Below are 16,064 nucleotides of genomic sequence, written 5' to 3'. Positions count from 1 at the left end.
ATGTTCGCAGTTTAGTGTATTCTTAAAGATTATCCAATCAAAATTTTAGATCTAGAAGAATACATCAATAGCAGCGAGCGCTCACTCAACTGTTGAGTCTGCTGAACGCTTTGACTCAGAGTGCTGATTGGTGAAAAGTCGGTTGTGAGGGTAAAATTTACCTTCATCACCCGTTTTTCACCAATCAGCGTTCGGTGTCAAAGCGCTGTTGCCTGCATGAGGACCAAACATGGACTAATCGGAATATAGCGTTTAGAGTGTAGCATTCAAAACATTTGGAAGAAGCAAATGGATTGCAGCCTAAAGAAGACATATTAGGTTATATATCGATGGAAAGATGCTATTTTATATAACATTTTGAAATAGATTGATCATAAATTGAACGATACTGACGTATTCAATCGAATTTAAAAATGAGTGTAAATCAAGAACATCTTCAACACATTTTACTTCTTTATTATAAAAAAGGTAAGACTGCTGCAAAAGTCAAAGAAAAAAAAATTTGTCGTGTTTATGGAGAGAATGTTATAACTAGACAAACAGCAGCGAATTGGTTTCGCTGATTTCGAGATGGAAATTTTGATGTCAAAGATGCATATCGTTCTGGTCGGCCTATTGTGAAAAATGTTGATGAAATCTTAAAAAAGTTAAAGAAAATCGTCATGTGAGCAGCTATGACATAGCTAAGGAGCTAAATATTGATCATAAAACCGTTTTTTGGGATGCTTGCGTAAAGCAGGATACATAAAGAAGTTCAATGTTTGGGTGTCACATGATTTGACGGTAAAAAATTTAATGGACCAAATTTCCATTTGCAAATCGCTGCTGAAACGAAACAAAATTGAACCTTTTCTGGAAAGATTGATAACGAGTGATAAAAAGTGGATAACATATGATAATAATGCAAAACTCGGGTTGACGCCAAAGAAGATGATGCTATGTGGAACCGGAAAGGAGTCTTCTATTATGAACTGCTGCCACCAGGCAAAACAGTTGATTCTGATCTCTATTGTCAGCAATTAATGCGATTGAAGCAATCTATTCAGGAAAAATGGCCAGAATTGATCGATAGAAAAGATATTGTTTTTCATCATGACAACACTAGTCCACACATGTCTTTAATAACTCGACAAAAATTGAGAGAATTTAACTGGGAAGTTTTGATGCATCCACCTTAAAGTCCTGACCTTGCACCGTCCGATTACCATTTGTTTCAGTTTTTGCAAAATTTCCTTTAATGGAGTAAAAGTAAACTTAACTTCAAAAGAGACTTGTGAAAATCGTTTATCTCAGTTTTTTTATCGAGAAACCAGAAATGTTCTACACCGATGGAATAATGGTTCTACTTGAAAAATGACAAAAAGTCATTGATCAAAACGGCACATATTTAGTTTAATAAAAGGTTTATGAACAATTTAAAAAATATGTTTCAATTATGCTCCAACTTGTAAAAAAAATTTTTCCCTAACCTAATAGACAATTTAAAACTTAGTTATCTGTTTTTTAACAAGCAACTAAAGTGAGTCACTGCTCCTCGAAGAGGCTCTATGGATCAATATAACATTCTGACACTTTGACCTTCATTAGAGGAGTCTGAAAGTCAGAGAAAGAAGAAGAAAGGATCTGTTTTACCGACTAAACGCAATAATTTTTTCTTTTATAGATATAAAATTTTTTTTCAAAATTAAAGTATACGCGTTAATATGTGTCTATGAGGTGGAGTTTATATCGAGAATGGAAAAAAAAATTTTTAATTAAAGATGTGGACGTTGTTATCTGCTTGTTGGAAATATTTGTGCATCTTACGTAGTTAAAGCCGAGGAAAGAAATACCAATAAGAGCAACGATCAATGAAAGCGCCATGATTTTCGCCTCAGAATAAATATATTTTTTTTTAAACAAGAATACTTAGAATCGCATAAAACACAAATGCGAAAATTTCTTTGACTTCTTCTTAGAACTTATAATTAATATATTTATTTTAAAAGGCTAGGACAAAAATTTAAAACTGCAATCTAGATTTTATAACAATTTGTAATATTAACATTGACTAGTTTTCGATCTGCAGAATGGAATTCAATTTTTATTGTAAGAATTTATATTTACACATTAAAATAACAATTCTTTTTTTAATGTATATTAAAATACATTTTCTTTTTTTAAGAACTGTCAACAGGCAATTTGTACAAAAGCAATCAGCACTGTGTAGAAAATTATATATGATTAATAGCATGTTACATTATATTGCGTTGGATATCACATAAGACCTTTATAAATATAAGCATTCTTTAACTAGCGATGACTATAATTATAACTATTAATTAGTTATAATTATATATAACAATTAAAATTGCAATTATTATTGATCATTATTATTATAATATAATAATCATAATTATTATTATTGATAATTGATATTCCAAATCTCTGCAAAAATTATTTATAAATTTATATAAAAATATGAATGTTCCACAGAGACGCAAATAGGTTTTACCGTAATATTAGGTATAACGATTCATATGAATGGCATGTTTCTCAGTGTGATATGTCTTGGATATTTGGTTAAGCACAGGTGCAATTTCAGGGTCGTTAATCCATACATTTGCCGAAGCAGGTGTTTCTATCATTGACAAATATGCTGAAAGAAATAAAAAAAAATGTTAGGAAACATGATTATAATTTATTTTTTTTTATTGTTTCATTTTACCAAGCAACATCTTTGGTCTTGTAAGACTAAGCTGAATATGAGGATTACTCATAATTGCTTTATAAATTAGACCATCGGATTCGAGGCCTTCATCCAAATCTTGTAAACTACGTCTTCTTTCGCCCAGCAGCCATTCACACTGTCACAAGAGATATAAAACTCGAGAGATATAAGAAAATAAAAATATAATTTAAATTTACATCTTTAGTACAACCATTACATCTTACAGCATTAGCTTGATCATTCCCAGTAACTTTCAATGCCCCTACAACATTCTTATCCTCAAAGCCCATTTCTACAAGCGATCGCATTGCTCTCTTATTAGGTTTAAATTCCATTCTCTTCCATTGTCGAAAACTTTGCAATAATAATTCTACGATATATACCAGATCTTTTTCTTCTTGATCCTGTTTTTCTTTTAACGTTAAGACATTTTTAAATAATCTGATGTTATCTTTTTTCATATGTTTTATTGCTTTCAACTTGGATTATTTTCGAAATAATAACGCATATTTCAGTTTTGTGTAAGAATTACCTTTGAACAGTTCCAAACATGCTTCTTTAAATGACTTTTTCTTAGTGTTTGAAGAACTAGGATTTGCAATATCTGTGTCTGTCATTGTATTCGCAGGCGAGAAATCTATTTCATCATTTGAATCATCATCTGAATCATCCTGATGTTCTATAAGCCATTCTAAAGCTTCTGTCATATTCGACCTAAAACAGAGGCATACTCTTCTATAGTATTATTCACGAATGCGTTACATATAATACGATAAAAATATTGATACTTGCTTTCGAAGACATAACGCTTTAAGAACTTTCTTACGAGGATAACCCATTTCTACAAGATTTTTTATGACTTTCAGATCATTAATAGGATTACACCTAGCTTCAAGTTTCTCCTTAATATCATCGTATAATTTTTCAGCATAAGGACTGTACATCAAGATTTTTGCAGATGCTTGTACCAGAGTTATTAAAATCTTACGGATTTCATTCTGGAACTACAAGAAACAATAAAGACGTGAAATAGTGATAAACAAAAGTATAAGCATGTAAAATATATATATTTACATCCGCAGGGCATTCTGTAGATGGCAGAGGCTTAGGTGGATTTCGTACACTAGGTAAATTACTTGTAGCTTGAGCTATTGCTTCTAGACTTGGACTTTTAAGATCTTCCTCCGATGATTCTTGTGATCGTATTTCTACTAATAATAACTCATCTGTAAGAACAAATTATTGTGTTAAAAAAATATAAGTACACAATAAATTTGTACAAATTAAAAAATAATCGAAAAAATTATATTATAATCTATAAATAGCTTAATATAAATAATTATACCACATTCATTGATATCCTCGTCGCTTACATAATTTTCATCCTTAAGCTGTACAAATTTGGTTGAATGAACTAAGCGATAGTTTGAGATAGATTTGGTTGTATCTTGACCATAAAAATGTACCACTGCTGTTTTCTTAATATTTTCCACAGTAAAGTTTGGTTTTATTGCAACATCTAATACATTGCCTTCTATGCTGTATAAAAAGATTTGATGTTAATTAAACACCTGGCAAGATTTCTTGGAATTTTTATGATATCAAACATAAATGCAAACCTGATAACGTTGATGGAAAAGTTTTCAGGCGAGGTAGGTAATGGTTTAAGCATAGTGTCATTGCTTGTAGCATTGCCTGCGCTGACAGAAGAAAGGGCCAAGGACCGCTTGTCAGCCGTCCTTGAACTTTTTCTGTTATGCCAGGCTTCTGCTATTTGATCACGCATCCATGGGATCATTAAATTTACCTGAAATATGTGAGGATAATTATTATTATACCACACTGTTATACAATATAGAAAATATAGTAATATAAGTTGCATATAATACACTCGAATTTAATACCTTCTATCTCTACACAAAACTCAATATCTAATTTTCATAGAAAATTAATATGAGCAGATAATAATCATATTTTCTTACTTTTATGAAGCTTTTCACATAAATAATTTAGATCTCAATTTTGTGTTGCATAAAGACTCTCAATGAATCGATTGCGGAAATTATATCGAAAAATACAAATCATTTTTTCGGCTAAACTGTCAAGCACGTTAGAGAATCGATAAATCAGCTAACATCTTCGCAAATATGGTGCGTCAAAACATATTATTTTTACAAAACTTGGCCTCTTTTATTCTGTAAGAATCGTAACTGCCATAACAACTGATAGCCACATTTCGCATCACACACTTTCTGTCTGCTAAAGTCTTAAAAATTCCAACTCCAATCGTAGATAATTTGGACAATTCGCAGTAATCACTCGCACTTGCAACTATCAGCGGCTGTTGGCAGCTCTATTTTTTTTTTTTTTTTTTTTTTTTTAGCTGGAGGACATTTAGTGGCGCCTCTATGTGTACAAAGTATGCATGTTGAACTATGTAGCCACGATTATTTCCGGTGGGTAACTTCTATAAATTGAGAGATTATTTGGTCTTTTCCATTGTTTTTTTTTATTTTGCATTAAAACGCTATTAACTTTACGTTTTTTTATATTTTGTTTTTTTAGGCTTAAAATATTCTATTATGGAATACATACAGAACCTAACAAAACAATCGCGAAAGAAAATTAAAATATTTTATGCCTAAAAGAAAAACAAAATGTAAAAAAAAACATAACTGAAGAGACCAAATAATGTTTCTTCATTTTATCATTTTCTAGAACACTGTCACTTTCATTGTAAGTTGGTAATTATTATATAATATGAATTGCAGTCTGGATTTTCGGGAAGAGAAAGAGAAAGACAAATAATGTAGGAAAGAGCACCGGACATAAAGAGACTCCATTTTCCTTCGCCCTCTTTCCGTCGTGAATTTTCACGGATTTCTATGGCGCAAAAAAAAAAGCACCTTGCAAACAGACTCCATAGGCTAAAGAGGGAGAAGGAGGAAGAAGACCGGCGCGTCGCCATGGCAACGGAACATATGGAACGCGCGGACTGATGTTTCGCGTTTCGCTGTTCCAGCCAGCAGCTGCGACTGTCAGCTGTTCAATATGGAACGATAGCAAAGTACAGTCACTTGTAGGAGTCGGCCGCCGTCGGAACGATTTCAGCTAGAAGAGACATCCAGAACCGGAGCCGAATCTACAGGAGCGATATCGACGGAGTGGTGCGAGCGTGTTTCTTTTTCGTATCAGCGCGCGCAGAAGTGGGCGCGAACGGGACCGGACGTCGTAAGCGGGGGTGTGAAACAGTGATAGGGGAGAGGTATTAGGTACGCGCGCTGCGCTGAGGGCGAGATAGAGAGAAAAGGAGTTTTCGTTAAGAGCGTGTGTGTCGCGCGTGTACGGCCACGCACACGTGTCACCGAGATTTATGCGAGAGATCCCGCGCGAGATCAACCTGGATGTATTAACGCAAGGCTTAAGGTACAGCATATCAGGACTCATGAACCTCGCAACCAACCAGACGTCCGACACGACGTCCGATGCGCAGAGCAATGGTCCCTACTTTGTTAACTTCAATCAGGACTGCACGTAAGTACGAACGTCGCATTCTGCTATCTAATCACGGAATCGTTCCTCGAAATCTCTCCTCCACCTCCGTTGTCCATCTCCTTTGTCTGATCCTAACCTCATTTTTCGACCGTCTCCCGTCCTCGACGCGTGTCATCTTTTCTCTCTCTCTCAATATATCTATATATATATATATATATATATAAAAAACTAAAAAATTATATGTACACATGTGTGTAGCGAATGTACGCCTCGCGCCAAGGTTTGCATGTCGCGCGACTCCGCGCTCCCATGTTTTCCTCACGCGATGTTTTCGTCGCGTTATGCCTGCGTCATTCGCTGTTCCCCCTTTCACCGATTAATTGCGTGTTAACGAGAGAGAGAGACCCCAACCTTCGCGCACGTTCTCCCGCGCGTTGCGGCGAATGACTGAGAAGTGAAAGAAAGAGGAAAAAAAAGGAGACGGCAATATCGCACCTCCCGGCGCGCGAGCCAATCGGTCGACCTGGCCTTTCCGCTCGCGCCTTATCCAAGGACTTATCCTCGGCTCCTGCTCCTCGCGCGATTACATATCGTTCGTGACGACTCTGTTATTATTTCTTTTTTTTTTCTTTCTCTCTCTCTCTCTGTATACGATATTTGCCAGACAGCGATGGCAATAATATGGGAGATAGGCAAACAAAGGATATATACTTACGTGTATATACTTATCGAAGAAACTTGATTCTATGTTTTGAATATTATCACGTCTTTCTAACTAAAAGAAAAGAAAGTCACTGAGAAAGATGTTACAATTATACTCACAAGAAACAAATAAAATGAATTCTGATCATATATTAGGTGTTGGAATTAATTCGTAGCGTTTTTTAATGAAAGAATGTTATTTATTTCACATGAGCATTAAAAAATACATTAATGAAAGTACTTCCCATCACTTATAAAACGCTACGAATTAATTCCAACACCTAATAAATCAGAATTCTAATTATCGTGATTGAACTTCTGGTTATCTTGATTAGAATGTTTGATAGAGTTAACTATATAAGTGTCTGATTTGTATATTTCTGAATCTAACTGAATTCTAATTAATGCAACAAGATGTTTTCTAATGTAGATTTGTAATAGCATGTCCCAAAATGGAGGCAAAAGACTTCTTAAAGACTTTAAGATGTCTTATGATGTGATGTCTAAAAGATATCTTAGGTATTTTGTTTTTATTTCAAGATCATCTTAAATAATATGATTGGTTTGTGACATTTTAAAATGTTTATGACTTAAGGCAGTCAAAAATATAAGAATCGATAATTAATATTAGCCTTAATGATGTCATTAAGATGTCTTATATCAGTTTCGGATATGATGCTGTGTAAGTGCATTTTCAATAAAATTCCTTATTACCTTTTAGGTCCTTGGCGGTGGGATCGAAATCAGGATACAAACTTTATTCCATCAGCTCCGCAGGACATCTTGAGAAAATATATGAAAATGGTAATAATTAGTTTTTCTGTATTCTATCAATAATTCTTGCAATTTAAAATAACTGCTACAATAATGATTAATAGAATGGTAATAAATAATAAGCGAGATAAAAAATTTCTAAATATCTTTTATGTCAAAAATATTTGTAGCTTTTGTGTCGCATTAACACGTCTGCCCAGCAACTTTTACATGTATGCCATGATAGAATTTTCATTATCGTAAGCATATGATAATATATTGCATGATATGATTAAATAAGCTTATATGCTTATAGATAGTGTGGTAAACTGTGCACTGTTTACATTGTTATCTAATTATTTTATATAATTCAAAAAATTTTATATTAAATAGTATTTATTTTTTACAAGTGCTAAAAAGTTAGGCATTGGTCATGAATGACCATAATATCGACATGTTATCAACGAGTTCGAATAGAAGTCTTTGATGTTATTAATTAGAATATTTCATTTTTTCGAGATGATGCAGACTTCGAGGATATATGCATCGTTGAAAGATTGTTCAGCAGCAGTTTGGTGGCGATCGTGAGTCTTAAATCGCCTCGTACCCTTACGGTGTGCCACTTTAGGAAAGGAACAGAGATATGCAATTACAGTTATTCGAATACAATTTTGGCTGTGAAACTCAACAGAGCGGTAAGTTATTCAAATTTATGTTTACATTCTTCTTCTCTTTTACAATAATAGTACAGAATCTATTTCAAGTCTTGACTTCAAAACATTACAGTCTTATGTGAAACCTTGGTTTTTTTCATATAATTTACAATCACGATTTTTATGGAAAAGGATTTTTATGGAAATCCATTTTTGCTTGTTAAGCAACTACTAACACTGAGGTTTATTCAACATAGTTGAACAGAGTTTGGATTGAATGTAAACCTTTACTTATATTTAGATTTAATCAATGAACATTGGTTTCCATATTTTTGGATCTTAAAAATTTCAGTTTCCTCTTTATAAACAACAGTTTTTATATAATGTAATTGTCAGACACATACATAATTCTCAATTTGGAAGGTCAGGGAGCTTTTACTGATAATAAATTTAAAATATATGGGATTAAACTTGAGATTCGCTATTACGAGGTAGCTATTCTTACACAAAACTACGCAGCATTCCAATGTTCACATCCCAATTAATGAATTAACATTATAGATGCTTTTATGTACACGTATATAATCGTATAAATGTATAAATAAATACATATATACAATACAATTATTATAATTTTAAAAAATTATATCTTATGTTAGACATGTATTCATATGAACTAACTTACTTTTTAAATTCTGAATTTGCATATCTTATGATAATTCTCACATATTTTAAATTGTAAATTTATATGTAATGTTTTATTGTAAAATAAATAAAGTTTTGATTATAATTTTATAATATGTTTAATGTTTTTCATAATCTTTAATACACTGAAGGCAGTATCATTTATTTCAGAGATTGGTGGTGTGTTTGGAAGAATCACTATACATTCATAATATACGAGACATGAGAGTGTTACACACAATTCGCGACACTCCACCTAATCTTACAGGCCTTTGTACACTTTCGCCAAATAGCGACAATTGTTATGTAGCTTACCCAGGATCGAATACTATTGGGGAAGTTCAAATATTTGATGCGAATCATCTTGTATGTATTTTTTTAAACAAATTTCAATAAATCAGTAAAATCTTTGGAGCATTAGAAATTAACATTTTTAACATCTTTATGTTTTTCAATTGCACAGCAAGCAAAAACAATGATACCTGCACACGATAGTCCATTGGCAGCAATTGCTTTCAGCTCAACTGGCACCAAAGTGGCAACAGCCTCTGAAAAGGGTACCGTTATTAGAGTTTTTGATGTAAGTAGCTAGTAGATACAATAGTAGATACAATAGTGCCTATATTTTATTCATAACTGCTGCAATATCTGCATACAATTGCAACAATTTATTTTTACAGGTTCACGAGGGTACAAAGTTATTCGAATTTCGACGCGGAGTTAAGAGATGCGTCACGATAAACAGTCTTTCTTTCAGTATGGACTCTATGTGGCTCTGTTGTTCTAGTAATACGGAAACTGTGCATATATTCAAACTGGAGGAACCAAAGGAAACGTATGCATTACTGTTTTTTTAATGAATATTTCATTAAAATGTAGAAATAAATGTGTCACTTGGGTTATAGGCCAAACAAACAAACTGCAGACGAAGCACAAAGCTGGATGGGATATTTAACGAAGGCTGTGACAGCGTCGGCTACGTATTTGCCGTCGCAAGTGACTGATGTTTTTACTCAAGGACGTGCTTTTGCTAGCGTCCATCTACCATTTCAAGGTTTAAAAAATGTCTGTGCCATCACTGTGTGAGTATCCGAAAATTCGTTATCTTCAATTTATGTACACTGTTAAACTTAATTTATTACGTACCCGCGATACATTTTATTTACCTACATTTTAGAACACATAAAGTACCAAAACTGTTAGTAGCTAGTGCCGATGGTTACTTATATGTCTACTCCGTGGATCCGACAGAAAGTGGATGTTGCACGCTTATAAAACAACACAGGTTCGTAATATTATAATTGCAATGAGTTTTGTAAAATTGATAAACAATTGTTATTTTGGATTGTTTATTTTCGGATCGTCATTTTTAATCATTATTCTTAAAATATTAATAGACTGTGATTAATAAAAATGAAGATGGAAAGATATTTTACATTTTTCACAGATTAGACGATAAAGAGCGAGATGAGTCAGATTGTGGCGGTTCTGGTTCAGGAGCAGCTACCACGAATAATACAAATACAGGTATGAAGAAAGAATTTTGGACTATACATTTACAAATTAGTTGAAGCGAGTTGACGATAAAGATACATTACCGACAGTTAATTTGAAAGTATATTTAATAATGCGAAACTTTATATTTATTCACTATAATACGTTTGAGTGTGTATAGAGTTTCTTTTGTCTATTCTTTTTTAAAGTAATTTTGTAATTTGAGATAAGTTTCGCAATTACTCGAGCACTAACAGAATAGATTAAGTATCTCCTTCTTTAAAGTACATATACACATACACGCACACACAGAATTGGTACTGGCAGATATTTACATTATTTTATGCCATAACTATAATGAACTTATTGAAACATATTCATAATACAATTGATTAGTGAATTTCAATAAAAAGAAAAAAATATCATTTCTTTCGTTAAAGTTAATCTCGCTATCTTTCATCCATAAAACTAATGAAAGAAAAATTATCTGTCGATAACAAATTCAATTAATTATTTTTATTACAAGAATCAATATAAACTCATATTTTTGCTCAGACAAAAGCTATATTCTTATAGCTCGCTTGCTGTTTTATTGTGTAGTAGACAAATCGCTATTTCCATGTATTTGTAGATAGATCAGTGCTATGGTCAAGTAATTCATTAAAGTTGATCCAGTATCAGCTCTAATAAAATGCTTATATCCTTGGCTATGTACCATGCCGCGTGGGTGTGTATGTGTGTACGGCGCGCCGCGTATTCCAGACGCCTTTACTTTTATAATTTGCTTTATATCTTCTTTTTCTCGCTTCTAGCCCCCCTTTATGAATAAAATAGCCAGATAATTTCTTCAGGGGCTCAGGGGAGGGGAGGGGGGCCCGATAGTTGACCTTACTTGATGTAATTTTTTTCTTTTTAATATCCACCGAAGCCTGCATAAATAGCTACGCGGGTGTGTTGCGTGGCCGCTCGCCAGACTCCATGTCAGGTACTGGTATGTCCTCTATTCTGTCCCTCGAATTTTTTTTTTCGCTCTCATTCTCCGTATACAAAACACCTAATTCTCCTTTAGAGCTTTTCTCTCTTTGTGTACGTGTGTATGTGTGTGTGGATGTGTGTATGTGTGCCTCGCTATTAGCGTTCACGCATTTTTATTCTATACGTACACGCAGCGAAAGGAAGAATGAGAGCAATGCTGAATAACAATGTGCCTTTTCACGCGGTCTACATCCTCGCGTGTTAATATGAGCAATTTATATTATTCCGTATTACAAACGGATAGATCACAAATTGATTATGCTTATTAACTGTAGAAACAAATTCTTAAGATGGGTATATGATACACATGTGCACAGGACATGCATGTAGATACTAGTCTATTCTCGGGATAAATCACTAAGCACGTATGCAAGTTGTTTTACTAGTCAACAGATATAATAATATCTAGCATTATTGCATCCTGTTATAAAATATCACGAGAATTCCTATAAGCAGTAGTCTATTTTTAGAAGACTATCTCATAGATATCTTAATATTACAATAATAATGTTAACAATTGTACATAATTACTAATATATGATTATTAAGGCTGTTAACACAAATAGCTTGTATGATATTAATTATGTATGACGTTATATGATGGCAGAGATAGTAGTGACATATATTTTTTTAGAACAACTTAACTTATTAATCATTATAAAAGTACATATATGACGTGCTACTGTTAACGGTATTGTTCCTATACATTAAGTTCAGTATATGTAATATATAATGAGCTATATAGAATTTAAGAAAATAGATAACTCTTTTTATCTAATATTTTCTTCTTCTTTTCTTTTGGTCTTCATAAAATCGAATAATGAAATCGAAAATAGGCTGTAATAATTTGCATTTCATTTGTAAGAAATAATATTAAACAATACTTGAAAATAGAAATGTAAAAGTAAGAGTCGTATTATATATATATATATATATATATATATATATATATTTATATATATATATATATATACACACACACACACACACACACATACATACATACTTACCTGTCTAGTTTTGTAAATATTGCATCATATTTTCTCTGTTTTTTTTTTATATCGCATTTTTGAACGTAAAATTGAATGATAAAGACATCGTATTACGTAAAAGTATCTGTTTCCAAAGACGAGAATGCCATATACGCACGATTATTTTTTAAATAGTTTTTCCTTAATTGATAATTATACATATAATTTGATATAAAATATAGTTTTCTTATTAATTAAAAAAAATTGTGTTTTATATTTTATATTATATACATATACAATAGTGTATGTATTAGAAAATTAAATGCCTGTGTGAGATTAATTTTTCTTTTTTTAGAGAAGACCATAATTTCATATTCATTAACGAATTCATTAGTGAATGTATTTCACAATGTGATGTAGACAATGGTCAATGAGATATTTAAGTTGCACTCAGATAAAAACGTTCTTGTGCAATATTTGAACTCATATTTTATTCTTCTAGTTTAAGACTTGTATTCTAGTCCAATAAAGTTGGGAATCTTAGAAATCGAATTTACATTAAGAATCCAAATTGATCCAAATTGAGAATATATCTGAATGCATAAAATATATCATATATCATTGAATGATCGTCTGTATACATCTTTATCGTTATATCCGCTCGAGATAATGCGATCGAGATGGAAACCTGATAATCTGAATGGATTTGTAGAATCAGAGAAGTATCAAGAAATGATAGCGGCGACAGAAAGCCCACCAAAAGGCGGTGGTCCGTTTCGTCTGGACGATGATGCCGAATTTCCACCTGTCACGCAAAGGACAGATTGAGCATAACCCATACACAATTAAGGCATATCAAAAGCTCAAACTGAATGGAAATGAAAAAAGCCATGCGACGAAAGAGACACAGAGGACGTCCAGTATTTACAGACGGCTCTATATCCAGTACTCTATACCCAGTTCAATAGAACCAAAAATTTTAAAAATCTGTAGGCAATATTACCGAGATTGTTACGTTATTTTGTACGCGTTAAAGATCATAAATGGAATGTGTGCACGCTAAATTAGAAAGAGATCGGATTTTTATATACTAATCCACATATATCTGTGCAACAGAAAGGAAAGAAATACTGTTGAGTAACACTCGTAATATCAATAAGTTGTTGAATTTTTAAGCGGAATTTCTTTTATCATTAGTTAAATAGACATTGCATTTGCAAAAAGAATGCAATATCGCGTGGACAATATAGTAATCCAATGATAATAATTTTTTCAACTACAGGAATTACGCGATGAGGATTTTTTTTGTCAAGTGCACAGAGAGTGTATAATATATTATAACGCGAAGTATTTCTACATTCTAATACTTCTGTACTTTATATATATATAGAAAACATGTGTTTTTACTGTAGCCTAAGACGGCTCAGGATAATCCAATATCGAAAATGACGGATTAGTATAATTAAATTGTTTTATTCTTAACGAACGCCATACTCTTTACGAGCAATAACTGTTATTTATCTGGACTTTTATATAAATATTTTACCAAAAAATTATTTTAGTTTTAGGAAGAAGAAATTGGAACAGTCGATTTTGGTTCAATAATCAAAATGACTATGACTTACATTTATTAGAAGACTTTGAAATTATTTTTTTATAAGAAACATGGGACTGCATCAAATTCTAATATCCACGATTAACGCCGACTAGCTGTTCTTGCTTATTCAATCACGCTTATTATTTATGTTTATATTTAAAAATCGATATAAACAAAATTGGAAACGGTATAAACAAAAATGTCTGCTTTTTATCCCATCATATGAAAATCATACAAATGGCGAGGATTTGGGCTATTTTAAAACACGCTTTTGAGCTTGTGACATAACACATCTGTTTTGTTGCATGTCTCATTGGATTGCTATATTTTATGATGAAATCTTTTTTGTGTTTACAAAAAAAAACTCATCTTCTTTGCGGATGAAGATGTAAAGATATATAAATATATATGGCAAATTGTCGAACGATGAACTTCTTGTAAGCTGTAATTCTTGTATAAAATGTAAGATCCTTTGACATATGTTAGCTTCTTATAGAAGAATGTAAAACATGATGAAGTTGTATAATTTTGCCAAAAAAAATATCAATTTTGTAATGATATGATGCTTTGTTGACATTTAAAGTTCAAAAAGTACTTCAGTCTTTACGTGATAGCTATGACAATGGGACAATGAAATAATGGCAAATGATAGCAGGGACAAGTATTTATAAAAACGCGGGAAAGGGATTCATTCTTAAAATCCACCTTTCTTAAAATCTAAATCATTCTAGATATATTATTTCATGCTGATCAGACAAGATAATTTTAAAAATTACGTGTACTGAAAATTCTAACTCGATGAAAATTTTATATCTGTTATCAAATCATCATGCTGTATCTTAATGCTTTATCAGATAATTATGTATAATATGTATCGAATGTGTGCAATAAGCAGTGTCTCTTTGAACGCTTTTTCCGAATCGATTATTTAAAACTGTCATGACATGTAATTTGTATAAATAGTTCATTAGCGGGGAACAAAGAATTTTCGATACATTTGCGTTTTTGTTTAGTGTCGACTTCGCGGTCGAACTAAAACTGTGAATAAAATTTCTCCATTGATCGGTGCCAATTTACCGAAATAGAAAGACGACATTAGCGCTAAGTGAAAGTATTTTGTCGTTGTATGATGAGCACAGCTATCGTTTCTTTTTTCATAATTCTTCGCAGCATATTATATAAAATTTAATGGATCTTATAATATGCCTCCGATTATATATATATATATATATATATATATATATATATATATAATAGATATTATATATATATATATAATAGATATATTATATATATATATATATATATATATATATATATATATAATAGAAAGTTTCTTTCGTGTGAATTGAAGTATTCAGCGCGATCACGAGTATGTCAGTATCATAGATCCATAAATGTGTCATGTCGTTACGGCGGTTTTATACTAACGAATTTTATTTGGTAAATAGTTTTACTTTTATAAAGATAAATAAAAGTGTTAAAATAACCAATGTACATATAAACGTGCTAAAGCTTTGAACGTCATTGCGTATAAAGTTTCTTATTAACACACGTGATTGTGCTGGTCTGCAAATGAAAGAAAAAAAAAAGAAAAAAAGACTGTAAGTCTCCTTATCTACGATTGGTTCAATATCCTATTTTTATTTGTATTTAATAAAATTGCTGACGATTTTTTATAAATCAATGTTTCTTTCATTGAAAATTTGCGTTATCATAACTTTGTTCGTAGGAAAACTTGTGTTAATATTGAATGTTTTATTAGCAAGAGACACAGTGTAACACAATAAATCATTACATTCTTTTTGTTTGCCAACATTAGACAAAGATGAAATGGTAACTGGGTTACACTGCTTGTTCCTGGAAAACATCAGTTATTTCATATAAATATTGCGCAAGACTAGTAGTATAATCATTACAAATTTTCGAATGAAAAATAAACATTTTCATGATTTTATCGAATGTATTTT

At 32.0% G+C, this 16,064-nt stretch overlaps 2 protein-coding genes and 1 long non-coding RNA gene across 8 annotated transcripts; 2 read left to right on the top strand and 1 right to left on the bottom strand.

Moving 5' to 3' along the window:
- Positions 1 to 42: 42 nt before the first annotated feature.
- On the top strand, positions 43 to 1,423 carry LOC105143073 (uncharacterized). Its single transcript, XR_845676.2, has 2 exons — positions 43 to 468; positions 536 to 1,423. It is a non-coding gene; the product is annotated as an uncharacterized LOC105143073 (long non-coding RNA).
- A 593-nt stretch (positions 1,424 to 2,016) lies between these two features.
- Positions 2,017 to 5,643, bottom strand: Kpc2 (Kip1 ubiquitination-promoting complex subunit 2). 3 transcript variants are annotated; one of them, XM_087410385.1, is made up of 10 exons: positions 5,534 to 5,643; positions 4,693 to 5,177; positions 4,330 to 4,517; positions 4,056 to 4,249; positions 3,785 to 3,936; positions 3,503 to 3,714; positions 3,243 to 3,424; positions 2,935 to 3,122; positions 2,708 to 2,846; positions 2,017 to 2,638 (listed from the first exon to the last, which is right to left on the bottom strand). In XM_087410385.1, exons 3-10 carry the CDS (start codon positions 4,506 to 4,508, stop codon positions 2,502 to 2,504), a joined length of 1,383 nt encoding a protein of 460 aa, XP_087266511.1. In that variant the 5' UTR covers positions 4,509 to 4,517; positions 4,693 to 5,177; positions 5,534 to 5,643; the 3' UTR covers positions 2,017 to 2,501. The 3 variants fall into 3 exon arrangements, with proteins under 3 accessions (XP_087266511.1, XP_087266512.1, XP_087266513.1); XM_087410386.1 differs by lacking the exon at positions 5,534 to 5,643 and having other exon boundaries at positions 4,693 to 5,512; XM_087410387.1 differs by lacking the exons at positions 2,017 to 2,638; positions 4,693 to 5,177; positions 5,534 to 5,643 and having other exon boundaries at positions 2,706 to 2,846; positions 2,928 to 3,122.
- Positions 5,644 to 5,769: 126 nt separating this feature from the next.
- Positions 5,770 to 16,060, top strand: Atg18a (Autophagy-related 18a). Of its 4 annotated transcripts, none has more exons than XM_011051014.2 (11): positions 5,771 to 6,244; positions 7,629 to 7,711; positions 8,180 to 8,355; positions 9,169 to 9,363; positions 9,461 to 9,577; positions 9,678 to 9,832; positions 9,903 to 10,079; positions 10,175 to 10,282; positions 10,445 to 10,524; positions 11,420 to 11,476; positions 13,210 to 16,060. In XM_011051014.2, exons 1-11 carry the CDS (start codon positions 6,084 to 6,086, stop codon positions 13,323 to 13,325), a joined length of 1,425 nt encoding a protein of 474 aa, XP_011049316.1. In that variant the 5' UTR covers positions 5,771 to 6,083; the 3' UTR covers positions 13,326 to 16,060. The 4 variants fall into 4 exon arrangements, with proteins under 4 accessions (XP_011049308.1, XP_011049316.1, XP_087266508.1 ...); XM_087410382.1 differs by having other exon boundaries at positions 11,420 to 11,482; XM_011051006.2 differs by having other exon boundaries at positions 5,770 to 6,244; positions 8,189 to 8,355; positions 11,420 to 16,060.
- The last annotated feature ends 4 nt before the right edge of the window (positions 16,061 to 16,064 follow it).

The sequence above is a fragment of the Acromyrmex echinatior genome, chromosome 10 (genome assembly GCF_024713525.1).
Source record: "Acromyrmex echinatior isolate Ae372 chromosome 10, ASM2471352v2, whole genome shotgun sequence".
NCBI classification, from domain to species: Eukaryota; Metazoa; Arthropoda; class Insecta; order Hymenoptera; family Formicidae; genus Acromyrmex; species Acromyrmex echinatior.
The sequence above is the reverse complement of the archived record's forward strand: the minus strand, read 5'-3'. Positions and strand labels throughout refer to the sequence as shown.

Coding starts and splice junctions, on each gene's coding strand:
- Kpc2 (XM_087410385.1), bottom strand. CDS start 4,508: ATGATCCCATGGATGCGTGATCAAATAGCAGAAGCCTGGCATAACAGA. Junction 3,715..3,784: donor CTACAGAATGCCCTGCGGAT/GTAAATATATAT, acceptor TGTTTCTTGTAG/TTCCAGAATGAAATCCGTAA. Junction 2,639..2,707: donor AAGACCAAAGATGTTGCTTG/GTAAAATGAAAC, acceptor TATTTCTTTCAG/CATATTTGTCAATGATAGAA.
- Atg18a (XM_011051006.2), top strand. CDS start 6,084: ATGCGAGAGATCCCGCGCGAGATCAACCTGGATGTATTAACGCAAGGC. Junction 7,712..8,188: donor TGAGAAAATATATGAAAATG/GTAATAATTAGT, acceptor GAGATGATGCAG/ACTTCGAGGATATATGCATC. Junction 10,525..11,419: donor CACGAATAATACAAATACAG/GTATGAAGAAAG, acceptor TATCCACCGAAG/CCTGCATAAATAGCTACGCG.